Raw genomic sequence first — 26,832 nt, 5'->3', positions numbered from 1 at the left:
TGGAATTACCATTTTTACCTCCCTGTACACACCGAGTTTCTTCATCCCTTGGTTTCAGGTGTCCTCCCTCAGGAAGATGTTGCAAGGACTGACTAATGCACGAGTGTCCCAACAACGATGATGCACCATGCAGGTGCTGGGAGTTCCAAACTGCCAATTCCGAACCCACAATAGGATTGCAGTGTGACATGTTGTGACCTTTACAAGCCACCTTTCTGTGCTGCATCTGAGCCTTCTCATCGCAGCATCTGGGGTTCCCCCTTACCTTTCTTTCCAAAGATCCGGAAGCATTCTCAGCAGTAGGTTGATAGTATGACTAGTTTTCTCTAGTAAGGGGGAGCTCATTCCTCAAGGAATTCTTCAACATCTCCCACCAAACATAATTCTGAGATTTTTATCTTTCCCAGAAACCACTGAAAACATTGTCCACAGGAAAGGATAAGCTCACGTTTCCTCCTCTACACCAGAGAAAACGAATTCTCAAGAGTTTTTGTTTTTTAACATTCCCAGGTTAATTTCTGGGGTTTCCCTCTCTTTTTTCAAACAGCACGGATCACGAACCCACACCGTGGTAGTGAGACAGTACATTTTAAAATCCTCCTGAATCCAGGGTAGTTTCGAAGGGGGGTGAGGTGAGGTTGGCGCGTGGGACCGTGGAGAGTTTCCTTGGCAACCCCAGCAAGCTGACGCCCACACGGACAGGAAGGCTTGGTCCTCTGCCCAGGTGCGTTCCAAAAACATATGTGGACCTGTTGCGCTTCTTTCCACAGATCAGTCCTCTCGGCCCATGATTCCCGAACCCCCCTGCCGGCTCACCGCAGGCAGGGGTAGGGGGTGGAGAGCGAGGCGGCGGGCGCGGGGGCCGGGCGTCCCCGACCCGAGTACTTCGCCTAGCCCGCTCCTCCCGGTCGTTCCGGTCCCGTGCCTCTGCAACTTCGTGGGCTGGAGACCCGCCCTCCCCGCCGGATGCTCCCCAGAATCCCGCCGGCACCCACCCCCCGGACGCTCGGCGGCCACAGCCCGGCGAGGGGCCCCGGGCCGGCCACGGCGGGAGGCGGGCGGCCGAGTATGCAAATGCGCGAGGGGCGGACGGGGGCCGCCTCCCCGCTCGGGATAAAAGCTCGGGGCGGGGCGCCGCGGAGAAGCCGCTGCCTCCCGGGAGCCGGCCGTGCGCTCCGGCCCCGCGCCTTTCCGCTGCACGCCCGCGCGGCCACCGGCTCCCGGTAAGGACGCGCGCCGCGGGGTCAGGGACGCGGGGCGGCGGCGGGAGAGGCGCGAGCCGGGGGCCAGCGCGAGCCGCTCCGCGCCCCCGGGTCCCGGGTCCCCGCTTCGCCTCGGCCGACGCGCGCCGTCCCGGGCCGCGTTTTCTCCGTGGGAACCAGGGAACCGGCGCCTCCGCGGCGCCCTCCCGGGGCCGGGCAGGTGGCATCTCCCCAGCTTCCGCGCGTGGGGCCCGTTTGTCCCCGGGCCATCAGCAGTCGAGAGCGGGAGGAACTGCGTTCGTAGTGCGCGGCATGAGGAGAGACTATGGAGTGAGATGGGAGTCAAAAAGACCAGCTTCCAGGACGGGTCTCTGGCTGTCACCCTGTTTTCCCCCCCAGCCGTCAGAGGCGCTTTGCAAGGCGCTGGGAAGGGAGGACCGGGCCGAGGGGAGGGGAGAGAGGTGTGGGTGTGTGCACGTTTGAATGAGCAGAACTAATCGCCTTTGGAAGCTGCAGACGGTGGGCAGAAACTGCCAGGCCCAGCGCGTTAGCCACCTCTGCAGAGTGGACACCTGGTCTTAGGAAAAACGACTTTAGTAGTCCTCCCACCACCTTTTTTTCTTCTTATTTGGGAAAAAGAGTTCTTCGAAGTCTGTTTTTAAGGCTAGCACCATTTTCAAGGTTGGTTGGTTCAGGTCTGGGGTTTGTCAGAGCGCCTGTTGTGAAATTGTGTCCTTGTCTCATTCCTGCCTTCACCCCATCCTGCATCCCGGGAAGTACATCCCTCCTTTCCCAGGAAAAAAGGAAACTATTTCAGAGGGCCTCACGCCTGGCTTGCTGTGTCCCTGCTCCCCCATTTGCATGCTGGTGTCAGGAGAGTGGGAAATCAAAGGAACAGAATCTGGCTCTTCCCAGCCCTCTCCCCTAACCCTTAAAACCAGTCAGAACCACTCTATAGGTGGCTTGAGAGTCTGGAGCCCAGAGGGCTTTCGGAGTTGAGATAAGAAACAGCACGTTGCTTTGTGCCTATGGTGTCCTTGGAACTAGAGAATCTGCATTGGAAGGTCGAAGGGGCAGAGAGTGGGAAAGGGTAAAAGCAACACATCCTGGAGAGGATTAATTCTGAGGGAAGGGAGTGGTAAAGGAGTAGTGGAGATATTTGACACTTGTCTCCTCCTGTTTCTGTTTGTGTATGTTGCTGTGGTCCTGGTCAGTAACTGGATAAGAGAAGGCGGGAAGCATGTCGGAGTTTTGGTTAATTTCTGCCCCTGGTGATCAGGAAAATTTACAGGCGCTGGAGAGGATGAACACCGTAACCTCCAAGTCCAACCTGTCTTACAACACCAAATTCTCGATTCCTGACTTCAAGGTAAAGTTCCTGGGGAGGAGGAAGGAGGTGATGGATTGGGGTGGGTGGGTGTCTTCTGGGAAGCCAAGGAGAAAAGAACAGGGCAAAGACAGCAGTGCTGAGGGTCAGCCCGGGGGTGAGGACGGACAGGGCAAGTCGGCGGTCTGGATGGGACTTCATGCCATAGCCCAAAGTTAGTGTGGTTCCTATGGACTTACAGACACAGGACAGAAGGAGCAGGGAGAGATGGGCGTGGTGGGTGGCAGTGTCTTCAGAAAGTGGGAAGAGCGTTTTATACACCTGGGCCTTTGTGAGTTGTTGTAGGATTCCTCGTGTTTTGTCTTCAATGTCTAAGAAGACCAACAGTACAGTTTAAATGTGCAGGCTTGGAGAGCTTCAGCCTTGGTAGGACTCTTGACCTGGAGCAGGGTGGGAAATTCAGGATCCCTCTGGTTCTGGTGGGGAGGCAGGAAGGGAATTTAATGGTAAGTGGGCAGATGGCAGAAAGAGATATGACAGGAAGGAGATATGAGTTTCAGGGCTCTCGCAATGAAGAAGAAAGTTAAAATGAAATACGAAAGAGGAGCAAGATATGCACAGTCTTTTTGCTTTAAAAGCATGGAATTTTTGCCACGCTTCCCAAGATTGCAAGTTTCTCAAAGGAAGAGGTGTGAGGCATTTTTCGATGACACCTGTGCAGATGCATTGTGGGTACTGGAGGGACGGCCCCAACTGCCCAGAGGCAGCTCTTCTCGAAAACTGCCATATAATCTTCTTTCAAACCTCGGTCTGCCCCCCCTGCCCTAAGAGCTGCCCCATCAGCACCCTAGTTATTAGTTATTGGTGATGCCACTATATTTGCTAGTGTTTACTGAGCAGCATGTTGGGGGCCAGGCACTTTAAATGCACCATCTGGAATCTTCACAAAGTCCCAGGTTATAGATCAGGAAGGGTGGAGAAGGGAGACCAGGGGGCAGATCTGGTACGCGGCAGCACTGGTTTCTGAACCCGTAGGCTGCTGCCTGTTTCAAACCTGCCCGGTTGTCTGGTGACCCCCCACTGTGAAGGTTCGGGAACTCAGCGTGCAGTCACCGCTGACGCTGTGTAGGGCAGTGTTAGACGGGAGGGAGCAAAGAGACCAGACAGGTCCCTCGCCAAAAGATGCTTCACATCAGGTTCCTTAAAGAGAAGCAACGTCACTTACTAGAGATAACTGGGCCTCATCATTTCCTAATTACCTTTTTTAAAATATTTTTTAAAGTATTCTTTTATGAAAGTATACTTGACACACAGTGTTAATCTTGATTAGTTTTTAATGTCCGGTTGGTGGTTGGGGCCATGAAAACAAAGTCTTTCCTTCTGGTTCAGTGGCCTAGACCTTTAAATACAGTTTTGGACTCTGTAATAATTTCCCCATTAAGAAATGGATTGTTACAAGTAATCTGTAAAGAAAAGGACTTGCATGAATGATGAGGTGGGAGGGAGAGCTGGCCCTCTGTGCCAGCAAGACCATTGTTAGAAATAGCAAAGAAGAGCAGAGGCAGGGATTGGTTGGACATCTTGGAGAAGAAAGGCTTTAGAAATGGCAATTTTTAAAAAAGATTTTATTTATTTGAGAGAGAGAGAACACCAGCTGGGGGGGAGGGGCAGAGGGAAAGGGAGAGGCAGGCTCCTTGGCTGAGCTGGGAGCCCTGTGCGGGGCTCATCTCAGGACCCTAGAATCATGACCTGAGCCAAAGGCAGATGCTTAACCGACTGAGCCACCCAGGCGCCCCAGAAATGGCAACTTCTTTAACTTGCTTTCTGGTACATCTCCTCAGCTATCAAGATTAATCACATGACTGGCAGACCACCATTCTAAGAAGAAAATGAGCTGGGGTCTCACAATGACATAGTGGTCGCTCCTTCCTATGGCAGAAATATGACAGTTTACCCTGTTGGCAATAATAATAACAACAATAATAGCTAAAAATTTAAAAATATCCCCAATCCACTAATTCTCTGAACAGCTCTTCCCAGTTTCCAGTGTGGCCATTGACCAAGAATAACTAAAGCGAGATGGAAGTTACAGAACTCCCTGAATTGTTGAAAGTGACCTACACTTCTCTGCCAGGAAAGCGTGAGCCTCTAACTTTTTTACGATCTTTCTAGGTGGGGACCTTGGATTCCCTTGTGGGCCTCTCCGATGAGCTGGGGAAACTCGATACCTTTGCTGAAAGGTAAACTATTTCTTATTTACTGTATACAGGTGAGAATTTGACATTGTTGTCAAAGGACACAGTGCTCTTGCTTTGGCTGAACCCGTACTTGTCCAAACCTGGTCCTAGAAGGGACATGAGGGCACCAGGTCGACAGCAGCACATGGGGTCCCTGGAGTCGTTTTTTTTCTTTGTTTTTTGGGGTTTTTTTTTTTGTTGTTGGAGGCAGTGTTTTTTTAGGGGCTGCCTTCAAAATGAAGAGGACTACGGCATAAGGTACTGACACTCTTAGGAAAATAATTGATGCCGTTTCCCCCCAGGCTTTTACATCTTAAAGTTCTCTGTTTGGACGCCTGGGTTGCGCAGTCAGTTAGGCGTCTACCTTCGGCTCAGGTCATGATCCCAGAGTGTTGGGATCGAGCCCCACATCCGGCTCCTTGCTCAGTGGGGAGCCTGCTTCTCCCTCTGCCTGCCTCTCCCCCTGCTTGTGTGCACCCTCTCTCTCTCACTCTTTGTCAAATAAAGTTCTCTGGTTTTTTGTGTTTGTAGTCATATAAACACATCGTAAAAGATTTGAAGGACAGACAGAAGGCTATCCAATGACAGGAAGTTTCCCTCTCCTCTGGTTCCCTCTTTCCTGTTTCCTTACTTCCCCTCTTTCGCGGCAACGTTATTGTAATTTCTAGGGGCACCTTCTGGAGACAGTCTGTATGTGTACCATCGAATATGAATATATTCTGAAAAGCAAATTTACACAAATGATAGCATATATCCTGTACCTTGCTTTTCTCACCTAATCACTTATCTTAGAGATAGTTTGGTGTCAGTCCATAACTGAGGTTTTGTGCTGGGCTGTATTAGCTTGAATAGAGGTGCCCTGATGTACAGTATATCCCTCTAGATGGACATCTTTCTTTCTTTCTTTCTTCCTTTCTTCCTTTCTTCCTTTCTTTTTCTTTCTTTTCTTTCTTTTCTTTCTTTTCTTTCTTTTCTTTCTTTCTTTCTTTCTTTCTTTCTTTCTTCCTTTCTTCCTTTCTTCCTTTCTTCCTTTCTTCCTTTCTTTTTCTTTCTTTTCTTTCTTTTCTTTCTTTTCTTTCTTTTCTTTCTTTCTTTCTTTCTTTCTTCCTTTCTTCCTTTCTTCCTTTCTTCCTTTCTTCCTTTCTTTTTCTTTCTTTTCTTTCTTTTCTTTCTTTTCTTTCTTTTCTTTCTTTCTTTCTTTCTTTCTTCCTTTCTTTTTCTTTCTTTTCTTTCTTTTCTTTCTTTTCTTTCTTTTCTTTCTTTCTTTCTTTCTTTCTTTCTTTCTTTCTTTCTTTCTTTCTTTCTTCTCTTACAAACAGTGCCGCAGTGATGGTCTTTTTTTCTACTTCTCTGTGCACACGTGACAGTGGGGTACCATTACAGTCGACCTGCTGGGCCAAAGAGTATTTGGATGTAAACTTGTACAGATATGCCCACATCACCTCTCCAAGGAATTATTCCCAGTCACATTCCCCCTAAAACTGTGTGCGTGAGGATAGTTTAAAGTCTTAAAGTCATTTATTATTTTTTATTTGTTAACAAATCTGGTACATAATCACTAGAAAATACAGACGGATCTTAGAAAAGCATGAAAAAGAAAATAGGAATGACCAGTAATTACATCATTCAGAGAACGTCAGTGGGATGTTACGTTGTATTTCTGGTAAATACATCCAGGTTTTTCTACACATGCTATGTATGCGTGCATACACTGATGATGGTAACATTGTGTTGTACGTACTTTGTAACTTGTTTTTTCTCTTCATATCTTTTTTTTTCTTTAAGAACACTTCTTTATTTGAGAGAGAGGGAGAGTGGTCACATGAGCGGGGTAGGGGCAGAGGGAGAGGGAGAAAGAGAATCCCAAGCAGCCTCCATGCCCAGCACTCAGGAAAAGCAGCAATAGATGAGGTCCCAAGAAATCTTCAAACACCCAAAGTTAGACACAGCACTTACTTCACAGTGAAAATGCAGATTTTCAGGCCCCACCTCAGACACACTGGATCAGAAATTCTGGAGGTGGAGTCCAGTAATCTGGTTTTTTTCATGGGTTGGGGAGAGGTAGAGAGAGAATCTTAAGCAGGCTCTATGCCCATCGTGGAGCCCAACTCGGGGCTCGATCTCACGACCCTGAGATCATGACCTGAGCTGAAATCAAGAGTCAGATGCTCGCTCAATCGACTGAGCCACTCAGGCGCCCCCCCCCTTCATATCTTATACTTTGGATCTCACCGTTGACTATTCTAGTATCGTGTTATACCGCAGGGATTTGCCATATAATTTGTTTATTTGGGTGTTTTAAAATAATAACCCCTACTTTTGGTGCAACTGAAAATGTCTTGTTTAACAAAACGTTCTCACTGGATTGAAACGGAACGCAGATGGGATAGATGAGGAAAACGGTCCCGGCGGGCTAGGTCATGACCAGGACACAGACCCAGGGCTGACTGCTTGATCTCGCTGCCTCCATAGAGGGTTTCCGATTCTTAGGGTGTGTGGATGTGGCTGTTTTTTCTTTTGAGTGCAGCGGTGATATGACGTGTCACTGCCCTTTTCACACATTTTCATAGGAGTCCCTGTGATCACACATGAGGATTCTTAATCTGCAGATTGGTGTTATGAGCTAGAAATTAGGTTTTCTCGGTTCTGTTGCTGTTCACCTATCCCTTCCCTGAGAATGAAAGGAATGCTCTGTTAGTAACGTCTTGCTACACGTGGGGTGTCGCTCGAACCACAGAAAGGCAGTCCTGGTCACCCACCACGTGGTCGGCGGCGCACCCACCATCTTTGAAAAAGAAAACTAACCTTTGGCTTTCTTATCTGTAAAATGGGATAATAGTGAACATCTCTGTGCTTTTGCAGAAGAAGGTAGGGGAGTAAAATCATGTTAGGTCAAGTATTATCACATCCTAGGACACACGCTATGAAAAATTAACATCTGAGAAAAAGTGGCTTGAGCCCTAAATATCACCTCCTTTCTTAGGCTGTTCTGCTCCACGGGGAGTTGGGTCTGACTGCCGCTATGGAGGCCAGCCCACTGCCCTAGGCTGGAGATTGCTTTCGGTTTTCTCAGCAGCCCGCACACACCACAGCATGAGGCCATGCAGTGAGGAGCAGCAATATTGCCTTAAGAAGTGTTTCCAGGCCTACTGGCAGAAATGACTGGTCAGCATTTTATCTCCTCAGACTTTTCTAGTCCCTTCTGGATCTTTCTTTGGTACCAATTGTCCGTCCTGGTGCAGGTCCTGGAGCCTGTTTCTTATTCCCCAAAGCCGCCTCCGGCTCTGAAATTCTGTGATCCTGGGTTATTTCCACCTTCATCTTTCCTTTTTGTTTTGCCTTGTTTTTATTCGTGTTCTGTTCCGTCCCTAATGGTTGCACAGTTCGCTTGCCCTCGTGACACAGCGTGTGTTTAAGAAATAAAATGAGAATGTGTGAGCAGGCAGGGTTAAGACTACCATTGTGGGACAGAACCAATACAGATTGAGGTGTTTTCGAAAACCAGGGCTAGGTGTGGTGAGAATGGCAGTCGCTGTGGGTATATATTCTCAGGAGCCTTCCCACGGTGGGAAGGGGGGGAAGGAAAATGGTGTGATCTGGGCACCCCTTATTTCTAGCGTGTATCTAGTTCAGGAGCCGGGGTGCTTCGTCTTAGGAGTTCCTGCTGGAGCTTAGAGTAAACTAATGGGATGACTAACCCGTGGGCTTCAGGTCGTTGAAATGCCCTGCCTGATTCTTTAAAAGGGGACTCGAGTTGTTAGATAAATAAATGCTAGCCGGCTGTGTCGCCCAGGCAGCGCAAACCTGTCGGCGCTGCTTCTGGCCAGGAGAACAGAGGAGGGACAAGAGTTTTCAAGGTGTATTGTTTCCCTATCCTTTTATTATTTATTTACTCGGGGCACTAGAGTGTTTTTCCATGTAGCTGGAAGGCAGGTTTTGCTTTCTGCCTTTTTTTTTTTTTTATTTCCCCGTGCTGCCTCTGTTAATTCACTGGATTATTTACCCTGTAATTCATGAACATTTGAGAAACCACATGATTTTATCTTGGGAAAAAAACACCCTCCCTCCCTCCCCCCGCCCCCCACCATTATCAGTGTTTGAGCTCTTCCCAGTGTCTTCTCTTCCTTTGCGATGCGGGTTGAAATATTACATTTCACAGGTGCTTCGGCACTCAGATACACCCCGTGGGTTCCTGGGGTACACGCGTGACTGTCTCTCGGCCCTGAGTATGGTGCCTGGCTTGTGGAGGAGCTGGTGGCTCTTCTTGACGGGCGTGGTTCCATGAAGTTGATGGAGGGTTAGCTCAGAGACGTGGATCACAGATTATATATCGGCGTGCGGATATCTGCTTAATGATGCGGATCGTAGGGAGTGGGTTTTTCCAAGGGCCTTCCAAAGAGAAGCAAAATAGAACTTAAAAAATTACCCTAGCTGAGTGACATTTCTTCAGTTCATTAGACAAATTATCAGTTGAATGCCTCTTAGTGCTGCCTGCCTTTCTAAACTCCTTAAAACTGCTTGACAGTCCCACTGTAGGTGTTCACTGTTCTGCTCTTAATGACCGTTTCCAACCTCCCCCGCCCTGTGAACCGCCATTGACACCTGCTTACCAGGCTCAGCTCCCCCAGACTCTCCTCCCACCCCCTGCCTTCAGACCCGCTGATCTCCCCTGTGGGGGTTCACTCCTCCTTCGCAGCACTCACCACACTGCACTCGTGCATTTTCTGGTGGGATCATCTGCTTAAATATCAGCCTTCCAGCTGGACTGTAAGATCCCTGAGGTAGTCCCGGCACACTTAAATCCCTTGCACCTGTAACGTTGTACGCCCTCTTAAACCAGCTGAATGCATGAATGGAAGAAAGAATCCTGAACTGTTAGAGCTGCGTAGACCCTTAGAGATCGAATCTAACCCCTTCATGTTCCAGATGAGGAAACAAACATGCCCAGAGAGACGCTCTTAGAAAGAGCTGGATGGGCTCAGGGAGGCAGAGGAGAAATAGAGCCTTGACCCAGATTCACCAAATCAATCATTGTGAGGACTTTTTTCAATACAGACATTTTAAACTGCCTTACTCATGTCTTATTCATCGCTCAGATAATCAACGTGGACATTTTACAAAGTATTTGTAAATATTTAAAAATTTAAATGCTATAACAATCAAATGGTATACAAAGGTAAAAAAAGAAATAGAAAGTTCCAGTGTACCCCAGGTGCTCTCCCCATAGGCAATCCTTACGAGGGTTTTGTGTGGTTCCTTCTTTGGTAAAACAAAACAAAAACTACACATACATTCACGCTCCAGCCCTAATATTTACAAACCTTGAAAGATAACCTTATTGTGAGGTTATCTACTAAGCACAGATTTTTTTTTTTTTTAATTTAGATATATCCCAAGCCTTTAGGACAGAACCTGTCACGGGGTTGGTGCAAAGACCCTATTGATAATTCATTTGAGATTATACTGAAATTAGGGGGGATTAACATCCTTACCATTTTGTGAGTATTTCCATGAGCACAGTGTATCTTTCAGTTGGCTTAATTCTTGTTTCTCTGGAAGAGAGCTTTCATGTTTCATTCAGCAAAGGTCCTGCACGGTTCTCATTGACTCTTTTCCCCCCAATTTTATTTTTTATGTAGTTGCTGTTAGAAATGAGATCTTTTCTTTAAATGTTTACTGTTTATAAATAGGGATTTTCATGTCTTAATTTTATGACCCACAAACTTAACTGAATTTCCTTATTGAAGCCAAGGTGAGAGGCCAGAGAGTGACTCCAGAGTCCAGAGTTATGGGGTTAGGGTTAGACAGAGTCTGGCTCCAGAGTCCTCATTTTTAACCACAATATTAAGAATGGTCTGTCGTGTGACAGCACAAAATTAGAAAGACATATTAGTATAAGAATGATGATGCCTTTGTAAAAAGAATTTGGAAGTTTTACTCTGTTCTCCCTCATCTCCGCATTGTTCAGAGGCCGTCCACTAGCCACAGGGGGCCTTTGAGCACTTGAGAGGTTGCTAGTTGGAAATGAGATGTGCAAAGTGTGAACAGATTTCAAAGACTTAGTACCAAAAAAAAAATAAAAATAAAAAAAATAAAAGGAAATCCTAATACCTGTTGAAACAATGTTTTGGATATTGGGTTACATAAAACATATAATTTAAATTAATTTCACTGTTATTTTTTTTAATGTGGTTACTAGAAATTTTTAAATGACACGTGGCTCAGTTATATTTCTATTAGACAGCATTGGGCTAGAACTCTAGACAGAGCTTCTCAAACACACAGATGAATGTCTGGGGATCTTGATAAAATGCGGATTCTGACTCAGTGGGTGTGGGCTGAGCCTGGGACTCTGCATTTCTTACAAGCTCCGCAGTTAGACTATGCTGCTGGTCTGCAGACCACACTTGGCATGCCACCTCCAGACGACTTAAATCAGTGGCTGTTTAGCTGCAGTGTGCCTCAGAATCATCTGGAAGATTTGTTAAGATGTAGATTATTGGAGGGGCGCGTGGGAGGCTCAGTCAGTTAAGCGTCTGACTCTTGTTTTCAGCTCAGGTCACGATCTCAGGGTCGTGAGATCGAGACCCGCGTTCGGCTCCACGCTGGGCATAGAGCCTGCTTAAGATTCTCTCTCTGCCTCTCTCCCCCATAAAACAGATTACTGGACTGCACCTCCAGATTTTCTGATTCAGTAGGTCTGAGGTGGGGACTGAAAATCTGCATTTTCACTGTGAAGCAAGTGCTGTTTCTTTCTTTGGGTGTTTGAAGATTTCTTGGGACCTCATCTGTTGCTTTTCCGCGGGTGTCCCGTGGGTGCCTGGGATGGGGGCATTCTCTTGTTCTCCTTATCTAGAGCTCACACATGTTTATAGGAGCAACAGTTATAATGATTTTCATATCTGCTGTATCCATGCTTTCATACGTGATGCAATTTCCGCTCGTGCTGGAGGCGTGAAGGCTATGCCAGTTGTAACTCCATTGGGGGTGGTCACTTGATGGTGTGTGTGCCTCTGTTTGTCTCATTTTCTGTCTTGAGTTCCACACACCCTGTTCTGGTGACTGCCTTTCACCGATCCCTCGCTGTGCCAGGCACTGTATTAGGCGCATCTCATTGCTCTCTTTCCTCACAAAATCTTTTGCCAGTTCCTGTGAACGGGGTGAATATCTGCTCGTTATAGATGAGAACATTGATGTTCACCCAGCGAAGCTGCTTGTGCAAAGTCCCGTAGCTGATGAGTGTGTCAGGCCTTCACCTGGTCCACCTGCTCCTCTCCCCGCCTCAGCCAGAGGCCTGGGCAGATGGCAGTTCACTTCCCCGCACCTGCCCTGCCTTCACCCCTTCCTTCAGGCCCTGTTGGGACACTCTCTGCTTTGCCTGAGGTGACTCAGGCCCTGACAGTCCCCTTCCCCCCACCACCCAGCTCTCGCAGCCACTCTCACCAAACCAGAAGTCCGGCCAGCAGGGAAGGAATGTCGGCTGGCTGCTTTAAATGCGGCAGGCCTGGGGTCAGGGGCAGCCTGAGGCAACATTGTGAAATCCACAGAATAATCCTTCGGAGGCTAAATTTAGTATAAGGCTCTTACTTCCATCTTAGATCTTGACCAGCTCCTGGGACCCATGGCTCCACTCTTGTCCAGACCTCAGCCCAGCCACGTTCCTTCGCTCAGCCCTCTGTCGGCTCTTCACACCTCAACTACATGGCAGCCGCTTAGACTTTTCTTGTTCTCAAGAGCTTAAGGGGCAGCTTTAAATGGTCCTTTTCTGGAGTTGGCTTCATGTCCCAAGTGAATATCCTTCTCAGCAGACAGAGGATGTATATAGCGTCTCCTCTGTGGGGCCCTTCCCATCTCAGTCGAAGGCTCGTGGGCCCACACACCTGCCGCTCAGCCATTCTGCTCCTTCCAGGCCGACGGTCCACTTGTGACTCCAGGAGGGATGGAGCCTTCCAGATTTGGCTCATATCCATCCACTTCTCAGCATGTCCAGTGCCACACCTTCACGCAAGCCACCTTCCCCCCTTTCCTGTCTTCCTCCAACAAACTCCTCCCCGCCAGCCCTGCTCCCCACTCAGCCACTCTCCCCCTGGCAGCCGGAGTCGTGGTCTTCAAAACACCCCGTCACATGACTTTGGTGCTTGAAACCTTTCTGTGGCTTTCCGGTGCCTTCAGTATAGAATCGATGCTTTTGAGCCTGCCTTCCAGATCCCTAACGAGTCGGGCCCTCGGGCCCTCCTTCACAACCCCCCCCAACCCTGCCTCCATCCTGCTGTGGGTCACGCTCGACCTTCTCTTGACCCAGAAGGCCCCCCACCCTTTCAGGGAAGGTTCCTTCTTGTCATTCACATCTCAGGTTAAATGTCACCTCCTTGAGAGGCCTTCTCCAGACTAGCTGTCAGCTTAGTCCTGCCACGTCACCCTGTTTTGATACTTGCATTCCATATGCCACTATTTAATACTTCCCCTGTTTGTCTTTACCTATTTCCTGTAGAATATAAGCCCCAAGAAAGCAGGTTCTGGAACAGCGCCTGACTCAGAGTGGGAGCTGAATAAATATGTACTGAGTACGCGTCCCTCATCTGCCCCATCAGGAGGTCATGGGCCTCCTCTTTCAGCCCATGTGATCCCCTGGGAACTTAAAAAAAAAAAACTCCAGGTCCTTGGGCACCACCCCTTAGGGATTCTGTTTGCATGCATCTGGGGTGGGGTCCCAGAACCTGAATTTTATTTTATTTATTTTTTTATTATTATTAACATATAATGTCTTTGTTTCAGGGGTACAGGTCTGTGATTCAACACAATACACAGCTCTCCCCACAACACGTACCCTCCCCAGTGTCCATCACCCAGGCACCCCATCTCCCTACCCTTATTTTATTTTCTAAGGATTTTATTTATTGATTTATTTGAAAGAGACAGAGAGCACAGGGCGGGGGGGTGCAGAGGGAGAGAGAAACTGAAGCAGTCTGTGCTGAGCACGGAGCCTGAGGCAGGGCTCCATCTCATGACCCTGAGATCATGACCTTGAGCTGAAATGAGGAGTCACATGCTTAACCGCCTGAGCCACCCAGGCGCCCCTCAGAACCTGCATTTTTGCGGGCTCAGGGTGATTCTGAGGCAGGCAGGCTGGAGATTTGAGGAATACTGCTACTGTTCAGTAAGGTCTTCACGAGCCATGACCCCGTTTAATTTCAGCGCGCTTCAAGGAAGTCCATCTCCAGGCCGGGGACTCTAAATGTATATTAAAAAGTTTAGAATAAAATCTTTTTTTTCCAAACGGGTAATACATTCACATGCATCCAAGATAAAAACAATGAGAAATCTCCCTTACACCGCCTGCCCCCCCTTCTGACCCTTTCCTGGCCCCTGCTTAAGAAAACCAGTGTTACAAGTTGCTTGGATACCTTTTCTGTGCTTCCTAATGCAAACCAAAGAAAATTTCAGTGTATATTTTTCTCTCTCCCCTTTTTAAACACAAAGCAGTAATCCACACGTGCTGTTTTGTATCTTGCTTATTTCTCGCTTTGCAGTATACCTGGGAGATTGTTCCTGTTGGTTCGTAAAGAGGGGCCCCTCTCTGAGCTCGCTAGCATTCCACACGGGGAGGCACCACAGTGGATGAAGCAGCCCCAGACGTGGACACTGGCTTGTTTACGTTCACGGGGAAGGGAGCTGTTACCCACAGTGCTGCAGCGTATCCTCTGGCCCCCTGTACCAGTACTTTGCATGGAAGGGTGTGCGGGGTATCCGCAGGATGAATGCTCAGAAGCAAACTGCTGAGCCCGAGGGTCATATGCTTTTGTAATTTTGATGGGTGTTGCCAGATGCCTCTGCATTGACCATTTTGCATTTCCACCCGCAATGAAGAAGAGTCCTCATTTCCCTAAACCTTTCTCATAAAATGTGTTGTCAAATGTTGGGTTTATGAGCTCGATAGTTCAGAAATGCTACCTGGGTATAGTAGCTTTTTTTTTTTTTTTCTTAATGGCTCTATTTAGACATATAGGACAAGCAATAGATAGCCAGTTTTCGAAGTGTACAATTTGATGAGTTTTGAAATACACACATCAGTGAAACCATCACCACAGTCAAGATAATGAACATATCCCTTCCCCCCAAAAGGTTCTTTGTGCCCCTTGGTAATCAGTTTCTTTCTCACAGCTGCTTCAACACTGTTATGCTTTCTGTCACTATAAGACTAGAACATTTATAGAAATAGAATGATAAAGTATATACCCTTTTTTTGGTCTGGGTTTTCCATTCCACATCATTATTTGAGATTTATCCGTGTATTGTGTGTCCTATTAACGGTCATTTTTTATTGCTGAGTAGTATTCTGTTTTATGGGTGAACCCAAATTTATCCATTCACCTGTTGGGGGACATTTAGATGCCTTCCAATTTGGGACATTCATTCATTCATTCATTCATTTATTTTAGAAAGAGAAAGAGCGTGTGTAGGAGCGGGGGAGGGGCAGAAGGAGAGGGAGAGCGAGAATCTCAAGCAGACTCCCCGCTGAGCATGGAGCCTGTTGTGGGGCTCGATCTCACGACCCTGAGAGCATGACTTGAGCCAAAATCAAGAGTCAGACGCTCAACCAACTGTGACAGCCAGGCACCCCAGTTTTGGACTGTTAAAAAGAAAGGTGTTAGGAATATTCATGTGTACAATCTTTGTATTGACATGTTTTAATTCCTCTTAGGTAAACACCTACCCATGAGGCAGCTAGGGTCCTGGGCACACAGAGTATGGGCACACATCCCCTTTGGCCCTCAAATCTTTGGATTGCTTCCTGACCCCATGGGATAGATGTGGCTTGGAGGAAGGCCCCATTGGGACCTTCTGAGGCATGGGGTCCCATGGGGTCCCAGCACCTGGCCCCCTTCCCATGGGCTGAGCTTGCTGCTTCAGTGGCATTGAATACTTGGTATTTTGTAGACACAGGGCATACTGAGTTGTTGTTGTTGTTGTTGTTGTTTAGGAAATGGCCATTCTTTGGAAAGTTCACATTCTGGAAGATGGGGTAAATGAGTAAAGAGAGCATTTCAATCCTGTGTGACGCATGAACAAAACAAAAATGGCCGAGGACCGCCTGGGCTCTGAGGAGCACTGATCTGACACCTGCTTCACGTCGTAGGCACTAGTCCCGCCAGGCAGCATTTGCTGGGCGTCTGGGGATTTTCCAAGAACCACTGGGTTTTGTTTTGTTTTTGTTTTTGCTGGAGCTGGTGGTAGTACAATTAATTTTTCAGAGGTCTGTTGTTTTGATGGAGTCCCCAGATAAGGAAACCAACCCTTTTGACGGTGTAATAAGTGGTGTGGTGGAGAGGAGTTTCTAGTAAGCCCCACGAGGGGTGGCAGCTATGGTCAGTTTGTTCACTACTGCCTGGTATTTAATGGACACAATGTTTTTTATTGAGTGCAGGAAGCAACATGTATTGGGCGGGGGTGTTACCCAACACTCTGTTGTATTTGTTAGGGGTGACTTGCCACAAGGAGGGGCGCTTGGGCTGTTACAAACGGTGAGTAGCATACAGGTGGCTCAGGGTATCCCAGGTGCCTCCAGAAGGCTGGTGCGGGAAGGGCAGTGGTGGGTGGGTGGAGAAGGAGGAGGCCGGACAGGCAGATGTGTTCCTTGTAAACTTCGCCAAGGAGCTGGAGCGCCAGTATTTGGACTTCTCGGGAAACCGCTGACGTAGTATAAACACAATGGCATGCTAAGCTGTGTAGTTTTAGAGATTTGTCTGATTGCCCTGGGCCGGGTGGACAGGAGGGGGCCAGATTAGGAGAGGCAAGACAAGCAGAGAGGAGGAGGCTTTGGAAGGAAACATGGAGAAAGATGGTGCAACCTGCCTAGGACAGTGACCCAGGGCAGGGCTCGGACAGATCCGTGGTAACTATAAAATCTAGCGGTGATGGAAAAGAAGGGAGCAGAGCCAAGGAACTTTGGAGAAGGTGATGACATCCGGTGTGAAGGGCCGAATCTGTCCTTGACATTCTCCTCCAGGGTGGGTCTTCACCTTCAAAGCCAAGAGAAAGGCAGGGGCATGTTTTTAAAAATTAAGGTATAATTCACTCTCTGTAATAGTCACTCCTTTGATATGCAGTAGTCGTTGGTCTCCAGTATATTTACAAAGTAAGTAACCATCACCACCGTCTGATTCCGCAACATGGTCATCATCTCAGAAGGAAACCCTATGCCTGTCAGTCGCCTGTCAGTCGCAACCCCCTCCCTCCTCCACCCCCCAGCCGCACCCCTATCCCTCCATTCCCCCAACCCCTGGTCATTGGCCACTTAGTCTATGGATTTGCCTGTTGTGGGCTTTTCATGCAAATAGAAAGCCTGGCTATTTTCAGATAAACCAAGAGGGGAAGCACCTTGCCTGCAGCTTTGCCCTGAAATGTGTGTTGACAAGGCCCTAGAAGGTGATTGACTGTGGGACGAATCCCGTAGGGTTGGCTGGCGAGTCTCCACAGAGGCCCGTCACCTGTGCAGCGTTGAGAAGATGTTCGCCTCAGCAGTCTGTTGCTTTCTTCTTATTTTTTTTTAATTTGAGAGAGAGAGTGAGAGAGGGAGGGAGAGAGCACAAGCCAGGGGGAGAGGCAAAGGGAGAAACAGACTCCCCATTCCGTGGGGAGCCGGACACGGGGCTCCATCCCAGGACCTTGAGATCATGGCCTGAGCCGAAGGCAGATGCCTAACTGACTGGGCCACCCAAGCGCCCCTGCTTTCTTCTCATTAAAAAAACAAAACAAAACAAAACTCTTAGTGCAAAAAGAGAAAGGGATTTAAATGAGGAGAGATTTAAAAAAATGTTATTAAATTCCATGTATGACTTTAAAATTGAGGTCTTGTTTTTGCCCCGGTCTGCTTCCGAAGGGCTGTGTGACCTCGAGTAGGTCTCCACCTGTCCTGGTCTCTAAAGGCCCTTCCACCCGCGACCCCACACGATGATGCTGGGTAAGTGCTTTATATTCTAGTCACCCTTCCCAGGCATGGCTCTAATGTCAAGGACTTTTAATAGCGGGAGGGCTTCTTTCATTTTATTTCTGGTAATAAAACTCTTACTTCGTTCTCTTCTAGTAATACCCTGACTGATACCCTCATGTAAATCTTTACCTGCGTTTTTGGCCGTGCTCTATTGCTGTGCTTCCGCAAGTGGAATGACTGGTTCAAAGGATACACGCGTAGTTCAGGCTGTTTGTACAAATCGCTAAGTGGTTTTCCAGTGAGGTTGCGAGGCATTGCTGTTTCATCACACCCCTGTCAACGTAGTGCCCTTAAAACCTTCTGCTGGCTTAGCTGGCTAAATGCAAATGATGTGGTGGTTTTAATGTGTATTTCCTGGCTCCCCAGCAAGAGGAAGCATATTTCCAGGGGCTCCCCAGGCATTTGTTGTTCTGTGTTTGTGATTTGCCTGCTTTGGCCTCGCCCGTCCATCCCCTGGGGTGGCTGCAGGGCGCACAGGTCTGGGGGCGCTCTTCACATCGTGTGCCCTGGGCCCAGCTCGGTGTGAGTGGGGCCCCTGCAGTTGGGCATGGTGCCCAGGCTGCTCGATGGCTTGACTTTCCTGGAAAATGCTCAAAACTGAAACAAATTCCAGTCTCCCTTCTAATCCAGGTGCTCAGAGGACTGGCCCATTACCCCTAAAAGCCTGTGGGACCCCAGAGCATTTCAGTAACACGTAAGAACCAGGGGCCTTCCTTGTCCCTAGCCCCCGAGGGGGTAAATTTTGAAGAGGGGCTTTTGAAGAGGACCCCAAATTACCAGCCGAGGTGTGGGTGAATCAGGCTGCATAACGCCAAGTTGGCCAAAGCAAATGCTGTTTTCAGGGACGGGCGATTTTGCTAAATGGCTTTACACACAGTTACACAGAGGGGATCCCGCTAAAGATAGAAATATCAGTCCATCATTGCAACTTCCAGCTTCTAAAAAGCAAGGCCAGAATTCAAAGCATGGTACCTCTGTGGCCAGAGCCCTCCAGAGCCATCCAGAGAGGGGAACGTTCTCAGAGGCCTCACTGGGCCTTTATTTTTATTAAAAGAAAGTCACAGAATGGCAGTCCAGTCACGTGTTCCTGATGCCTGCTGCAAGGCATGTTGATTTCTTTGTCCTTCGAGGAGGAAGCAGAGACAAAGGAGCGGGGTGAGGTGCCCAGGGGTTCAGTGAGTCACCAGCCGTGTGGAAGCTTCTGGGCCTCACTTCTCAGGGCTCCCGTGTGGCCGCAGAGGAAGGCTGGGCTGGTCAGAGGCCCTCCATCTGGGGGGTGTGCTTGCGGTTTTGGTTAGCCAGAGAGGGAGACCTTGGCCGCTGCATGCCGTGCTGAGAGCGGTTGGTGGGTGGACAGAGGCTTGCGCCAGGGGCGGGGCCCGGGGATGGGACCAGTTAATGTCAAGGTTCCCAGCAGGGATCTTGGGCAAGGGTCTTGGTCTCTCTGAACCTCAGCTTCCTGAGCTCACTGTGGCGTCGCTTGCTTTGTCATCGGTTTATAGATACATGTGTACATATGTGCACGAAGTGCCCGCGGCCGAGGCCAGCTCACTAGGTAAAAGCTATTGTTACTCTTGCTTCCAGACCCCGTGGAAACTCCCTCTGCCCCTCCCAGCCACCTGTGGGCCCTCTCCTCCCCTGCACAGAGTCACTTCTGAAAACCAGACCAACATCGGTCAGCTTTGGCCTGAAAAACCCGGGGAAGCGGGGGAGCCCTATGTTTCCCTTCCCGTGGATGCCCTGGGGCCTGGGAACATGACAGCCACCCTCCCCTCACGGAGAACTGGGTGTGCGAGACTCAGCCCTTCTTCCCACAAGGCAAGGGGGTGGAGCAGGTGGGGGCAGACCTCCCGCCGAGGTGGCGTGCCCTGATGATAACTGGGTCCGCAGGGGTGCTCTGGAGGGAGGAAACACATGAAGCTCTGCTGCGCATGGTGGCCATGGGGCCACCCTTCAGGAAGAATGTCCTCTGTGCTTGGGGCCCTGGGACAGGGGCACTCCGCTCAGTGGAGACGAGCCCTCTACTGTGGGTCCCTGTCGCACTGTGCACGCGCGCTCTCTCTCTCTCTCTCTCTCTCTCTCTCTCTCTCTCGCCGTCTGGCGTCCCAAGGGCCTGGGGAAATGGCGCCCTTGGAGCCCAGGGTCTGAAAATCAGCAGGGCTGTGAGGTGCCCCATAATGTTCTCAGAAAGAAAGAACAGAGCATTTTCACTGCACACCTGGCCACAGGCAGCCCTTCTTCCCTGACCCCTCATCCCCCAGGTGCCTAGCATCTGGATTCGGCCTGCCCAGTTCCCTACCTGCCCTGCCCCACACCTGGGCGGTGCCCTCCTCTTTCTCACTTTCTCCCCTTGGCTCCCCACTTGACTGAAAGAAACCGTAACCAGCTGCGCCCCGGTAGCATGCTCCTGACTTACTGCTTTATGTACTTACTGCTCTGTTTTATTTGCAACGCCATTCTTCTTTTTTTATTACTAATTATTACTAATTACTAATACATGCTGGTAATTTTAAAATCCAAATCCCCCTCTCTGCAAATCTATTCCCCAAAGAAAACCATTTCAACAATAATAGTGCCAATCTTTCTAGACTTTTCCATGCATAATATGAGTGTGTACTTTTATGTCTTTTGGTTTTGTTTTTACAAAAATGTGACTATAACTACAGGTCCTACTTAGATTTTCTTTTCTCCCTTTACTCCAAGAGATACAACCTTCCATGGCCATCCATAAGAGACCTTCCTCATTCTTTTTTGGAGGCTTCTTGGTGCTCCATTGTTATCACCTGGGTCCCTTGTTGATACCACAGAGATGGCTTCCTGTCTTTTGCGGATATGCACCATGCCATAGCACACATCTTTGGGTAGATGGTTTTGCGCACAGGAGCAAGGAATAGCAGAAGAATCAATTCCTAGAAGTGAAATTGCTGGGCAAAAATATCTTGTGTTAAAAGCTCTTTTTTTTTTTAATGATTTTTTATTATATTATGTTAGTCACCATACAGTACATCCCCGGTTTCCGATGTAAGGCTCGATGATTCATTAGTTGCGTATAACACCCAGGGCACCATGCAATACGTGCCCTCCTTACTACCCATCACCAGCCCATCCCATTCCCCCACCCCCCTCCCCTCTGAGGCCCTCAGTTTGTTTCTCATAGTCCATAGTCTCTCATGCTTCATTCCCCCTTCTGATTACCCCCCCTTTCTTTATCCCTTTCTTCCCCTACCGATCATCCTAGTTCTTATATGTTCCATAGATGAGAGAAATCATATGATAGTTGTCTTTCTCTGCTTGACTTATTTCACTTAGCATGCTAAGTGTTAAAAGCTTTTGAGAGTTGCTCTGAAAATACTCTCTAGTAACTAGGCTGTAACGAGTAACGAGTAACCTCCTATCAACAGGGCATTGGTGTTCCTGTTTTCCAGTTGAAATCATAAAGCTTTGTAATATGCCAATCTGATAAGTGAAAAATATTTCACAGCGAGTGAGTTTGAGCTTTTATCCTAAATGTTTATGAGGCATTTGTTGTTACCCTTCCAAGCATTTTACCAGTCTCCCCCCGCCCAGCATTAGTGCTGGTTAGTGATTTGAGCATTTCATCATATGCTTGTTAATCTTTTCTTTCTTTTCTTCAGAGAAATGTCTGTTTAAGCCCTTTGCCCATTTTTCAGTGGAGTTGTTTGTTTTTATGTCATTGAGTTTTAGGAGTTCTCTATATATGGTGGATATTAATCTCTTATCAGGTATATAACTAACAAACATTTGCTCCCATTCTGTGGGATGCCTTTGTATTCTGCTGATATTTTTGATGCACAAAATTCTAAGTTTTCATCAAGTCCAGTTTCTTTTCTTCCTTGCCTGTGCTTTTGGTGTCATATCCAAGAAATCATTGCCTAATCCAGTATCACGAAGCTTTGACCCTACGTTTTATTCTATAGTTTTATAGTTTTAGGTTTTTCATTTAGGTCTTTGATCTATTTTGAGTCAATTTTTATATATGGTGTGAGGCTGGGGTCCCACTTCATTCTTTTATGTGTGGATATCCAGCTTTTCCAGCATCATGTGTTGAAACAGCTGTCCTTTCCCCATTGAATGGCATTGGCAGCTTTGTCAAAAATCACTTGATGGTGTATGTGAGGGTTTATTTCTGGGACCTCTATTCTGTATTTTCTGTATACAGTATTTTCATTACTGTAGATTTATAATAAGTTTTGAAATTAGGAAGTGTGACTCTGTTGGCTTTGTTCTTCTTTTTTCAATATTCTCCTGCCCCTTTCTCTCTCTCCTCCTTTTGGGTCTCCCACGATGCATATATTGGTGCATTTGCTGTGTCCCACAGGTCCCTTAGGCTCTATTCACTTTTCTTCAATCTTTTCTCTTTCTGTACCTCAGACTTGATAATTTCCATGTCCTGTCTTCAAGTTTGCTGAGTCTTTCTACTCAAAGCTGCCTTGGAATACCTCTAGTGAATTTTTCATTTCAGTTATTGTACTTTTCGGCTCCAGAATTTTTTTTTTTTGGTATTATTTCAAGGCTTTTTCTTTATAGATATTTCCAGTTGTTCATAGTTTATTTTCTTTCTTTTTTTTTAAAGATTTTATTTATTTATTTGACATAGAGACAGCCAGTGAGAGAGGGAACACAGGCAGGGGAGTGGGAGAGGAAGAAGCAGGCTCCCAGCAGAGGAGCCTGATGTGGGGCTTGATCCCAGGACTCTGGTATCACGCCCTGAGCTGAAGGCAGACGCTTAAGGAGTGAGCCACCCAGGTGCCCCCATAGTTTATTTTCTTAACTTTCTCCTCATTTTCTCTTAGTTCTTTGAGCATCTTTAAAGGAGTCGTTTTAAAGTCTTTGGTAGGTCTGCCATCATCTCTTTTTCAGAGACATTTTCTGTTCCTTTATTTCTTTCCTCTGAATGGGCCATACTCTCCTGTTTCTTTGCTTTGTGATTTTTTTTATTGAACACTGGACCTTTGAATCTAATAATGTTGTAATTCTAGAAATCTTCTCCTCCTCCTTCTCTGGGTTTGCTGGGTTTTTTGTTATTAGTTTTGCTTATTATTATTATTACTTTAAATTGTTGTAGGCTGTCTCCGTGCCAAGGATCAGCCTGAGGTATAAACTTCCAGTCTCCTCTGGTCTTTTCTGAGCCCTTCCATGGAATTGACCACTCATTTTCTGATGTTCCCCATATGCACAGTTGTTTTTGAATGTTAATCTCCATGTCTGGCTCCCAAAATGGGAAAAAGAAAAATGAAGGGGGGAGAAAGACATAGGCTCTTTAAGTCCCTGGGAAGTCAGTATAGCTGAAGAGGGGGGAACTTGTGGCAGTAGGGGGAGTTGTAACAACACTGACCACCCACCTCTTTGTACCTCTGTGATCAGAAGCAGCAGTCAGAACACAGATCCCCAGTATCTCGAGGACAGGATCCTTTGTGCCCACGTTGGCTCCTACAGACTGTGTGCACGTTGGTGCAAGAACACACACTGCCTCCCATGTGGCTGAGGGGAGGCTCAGGGGTCACTGCTACTGTGCTAAAAGCTGACATCGGCCCAAATTAACCACAGTTCATGGTTCAAGCCTTCCCCCTGGAATTTGCAAGCCTTCAGTAGAGTCCAGAGTTCCTCTAGTTACATCAGCGAGACAGACACTGATGTACCCAAGACCCCAGTCAAGACTACAGTGTTTGAGGTTTGCTTTTTTAATTACAAATACGATTTGTACATCCTCCCTTACGGATTGGTATACGTACTCATCGAGTGCTTTAGAGGGAAGTGCCGAGTGTAATTTAAACTAGTGTTGGAAGAGCATGGACTTTGGAATCCTGTAGATTTGGGATCAGTTTCTGCTTTGACACTTGTCACCCTGCACAGGGTGACTTTCAGCCATGTAAGTCTTCACGTTTTCACCTTTCAAAGGGGGATGTTACCCAGCTCAAAGCACTGTCTCAAGAATTGAGTTCCTGAGATACTTAAGAAGCCCTTTCAAGTCAGTATTTTTTTTTTAAAAGGAACAATACCAGCAGAAAAACTAGCAAAGGAGCGCACGAACATGCTATTCACAGGAAAAGAAAACAGACCGTTTACAGAGTCAGTGAACCTGTGAAAAGATGTCCAGCCTCAGTGACGATCAAAGAGACGCAACTCAGAGCAACAACGCGATGGGACTTTTCAGCTACCAGATCGGCAGAGGTTAAACGTTCGTGACACCCGGCGCTGGCGACGGTTTAGGGAAGCGGGCACGCTTACCTGGCGTTGGTGGGCGTGTATGCCCGCGTGTATTTGGAGAGTTGCTTGGCCTGCTTGCTAAAATTATCGGTGTTTATACCCTTTATCCCACTAGTTATTCTTTAACAACTTATTCTGCCTACACAAGTGGACAAAATACGTGTATCATTGCAACACCCTATCACGGGGGAAGCAACCCACGTGTCCTCGAGCCGGGAAGTACTTACGATGCAGCCACACAGCAAAGTACCGCGCGATAGATCCCCGGAACCAGGAAGCTCTCTTCAGGGAAGTGTGTTCACAGTGAACCGGAGAGTCACAAAAGTAAACGTCACGTGGCCTCTTAGGTTCCTTCTGATGAGAGAAATGTTCGGACTCAGTAAGGCCACAATCTGCTGATGACTGTCCTTAGTAGGGAGGTGAGCTTTCCAGCAGTTAAACTTCATCAGACCGTGTTATTCTGAGGTGCCCTGCGGTGGGGTACCCGCCTGAGGGCAGGTGGGCGGCCATCTTGTTGGGGTTACAAGCTCCATCGGGGCCAGAATCGGGAGCAGCGAAAAGTTGTCAACAAAATGGTGGGTGAGTTCTGTTTTGCAGTTGACTAGGAAGCAAGCATGTGTGGCACGTAGGCACTGGGGAGTGCCAGAATTCATTTATTCACTCCACAGACATTTCCAGAGCTGTGCGTCAGGCCTTGTGGTAGGGGTGAGAGTTACTACTGCCTTCAGGTAAACAGCCCTGCAGAGGCTATGGAGGTAGCCACTTGCGTGCACCCCCAGAACAGCGATAAAGGGGAATTGTTGACAGCATTAGAATAGAAGCTTCCTGAAAGCAGGGACTTTGTTTAGTTCCCAGCACGGTGAACAGTGCTGGGCACCCAGTTGCTTAGTATATGGAATTTGCTGAATGAATGAGCTAACACATGAATAAATGAATTTAGTGAGTCGGGGTCTTGACAGCTACCAGAAGACACATTCAGATTAGGAGAATTTGAGGAGAGTCTGTTTATAAAGGGATAAACGGTCGCATGTGGGCTGTAGGTGACCCATGAGGGTTGGTGTACAAACCCAGGCAGATGGAGAAGCACTGTCCCAACCCCCGGGCTGGAAGGGAAGCAAGGGGAGAGGTTCTTGGGACTGTGAGGGAACCTCTCCAGTCTCCCGCCGAATCTCTGCATGAGCCAGAGGCGAGGGCCAGATGCGGTCCACCAGGCTGCCCAGAGCACATCTGGTGCTTGCCACGAGCTCTGTGCGCCCGGAGCTACACAGGCATTGCATCAGACTCCACGGATAACCCCGTGAGACGAGCGGGACCATCCCCATTTTATGGTTGAGGAAACAATGAGATTAGTTGGGTAACTAGTAGAATAATTAGAATTTGTTATAATTAGTACGGTGCAGAGCTACGAGTCTAAGAAATGCCAACACATTTGTAGAGATTTAAGTCCAGGATGGGTCTCAGTGACTGTGGGCGGCAGCGTGGCCTAGTGGCTGAGAGCCTCGGAGTCCTCAGATGGACCGGGTCGAGGGTTAACTTACTTCTCTGGGCCTCATCTGTAAAATGGGATAATACTCACCTTCAGGAATGTTTGTGAGGGTTATGAGGTAATGATTACAGATATTTCGTACCTGGTAGATGCCACTAAGTGGGAGGTGTTATCAAAAGAAAACTTCAACTCACATGCGCTGTGGACATGTTAATAAGGCTTTGGAAATATGCCAGAATGCAAAGTGCTTGTTTTCTCTTGGGCAGAGGAGTATGGTTTTCATTTTTTGGATATTTTTCAGATTTTGACCATGAATACATATTACTCTGATGGGGAAACAAGTTCCTTCCTCTCTCCCTTCCTCCTTCCCTTCCCTTTCCCTCTGTCCCTTCCTCCCTCCTTCCCCCTTCCTTCTCTTCCTTCCTCCCTCTTCCTTTCATCATTCTCTCCCTTCCCTCCCCCATCCCTTCCTCCCTCCCCCACTTCCCCCCTTTCCCCTTCCTTCCTCCCCCTTCCCTCTGTCCCTTCCTCCCTCCCCCCCCCAGTCCCTTTCTCCCTCCCTCTCTTCCTTTAATCTGGGACCTTTCAGTGCTCTTCTGCCTCAGTTTCCTGTGTTGGTCCCCAGCCCCCTGGCCTCATGTTCCGAGTGGCCAGCATGGCCAGTCCCTGCAACAGCAGAAGACCATGTTCCGCATCTGGAATTCAGTGACCTGATCCAGTCTGCCTGCACACACTGCCTCCTTCCTGGGGGCCTGGGGCGGGTGGGGAGAGGGCCTAAGGCAAAGATTCGGATCTTGAGATCTTTCCGACTTTGGTTCTAGTTTGGCATGTTTTCCAACCAGACTTCTCGGTGCTCAGCCTCCAGGAGCAGACATTCTGCTGCTAGACCCTCGGAGTCTGATTAGTTATATTCATATTTATAATAATCCTGTAAAATAGGTATAATCTGCATCTTACAGGTAAGAGAATTGAGGCACAAGGCGATTAAACAAATTTGGCCAAAATCATACATTTAGGGGCACCTGGCTGGCTCAGTGGGAAAAGCGTGGGACTCTTGATCTCGGGGTTGTCAGTGTGAGCCCCACCTTGGGTGTAGAGATTACTTTAAAAAAAAGAAAAAAGGAAAGAAAGCTTCAAGGGGTGCCTGGTTGGCTGCATTAGTAGAACAAACATCTCAGGGTGGTGAGTTGTAGCCCCACACGGGGCAGCGTGGAGCCTACTTAAAAATTAAAACCAAAACAAACCAAAAAAATGGTACATTTGGTAATTGGCAGAACCATGTGAACTTGAGTCCTTCTGCCTTGAAATCCTGCCCCTTCCTTTCTTTTCTCATACTTTGTTTTTTTGGGGGACGGGGGGGA

General features: G+C 47.9%; 1 protein-coding gene across 13 annotated transcripts in view; it reads left to right on the top strand.

Moving 5' to 3' along the window:
- The first annotated feature begins 1,147 nt into the window (after positions 1-1,147).
- ATP6V1C2 (ATPase H+ transporting V1 subunit C2) overlaps positions 1,148-26,832 on the top strand; it is a 51,358-nt gene continuing 25,673 nt past the window's right edge. For 8 of the 13 annotated variants that reach the window (XR_015725345.1, XM_045776028.2, XM_045776030.2 and 5 more), the window contains exons 1-3: positions 1,148-1,223; positions 2,417-2,571; positions 4,702-4,769. Coding sequence is in view for 10 of the 13 variants with exons in the window: in XM_045776028.2 (XP_045631984.1) it covers positions 2,443-2,571; positions 4,702-4,769 (197 nt within the window). In the remaining 3 variants the exon portion in view is untranslated. Of the gene's footprint in view, positions 1,224-1,650; positions 1,884-1,909; positions 2,293-2,411; positions 2,572-4,701; positions 4,770-17,646; positions 17,728-20,966; positions 24,405-26,832 lie in introns of those variants that run through there. The other 5 variants (XM_087863862.1, XM_087863860.1, XM_087863863.1 and 2 more) reach the window with 5 other exon arrangements.

This window comes from Ursus americanus, chromosome 7, assembly GCF_024610735.1.
Source record: "Ursus americanus isolate L20-20 chromosome 7, mUrsAme1.1.p, whole genome shotgun sequence".
Taxonomy (NCBI): Eukaryota; Metazoa; Chordata; class Mammalia; order Carnivora; family Ursidae; genus Ursus; species Ursus americanus.
This window is presented reverse-complemented; position numbering and strand designations above follow the sequence as displayed.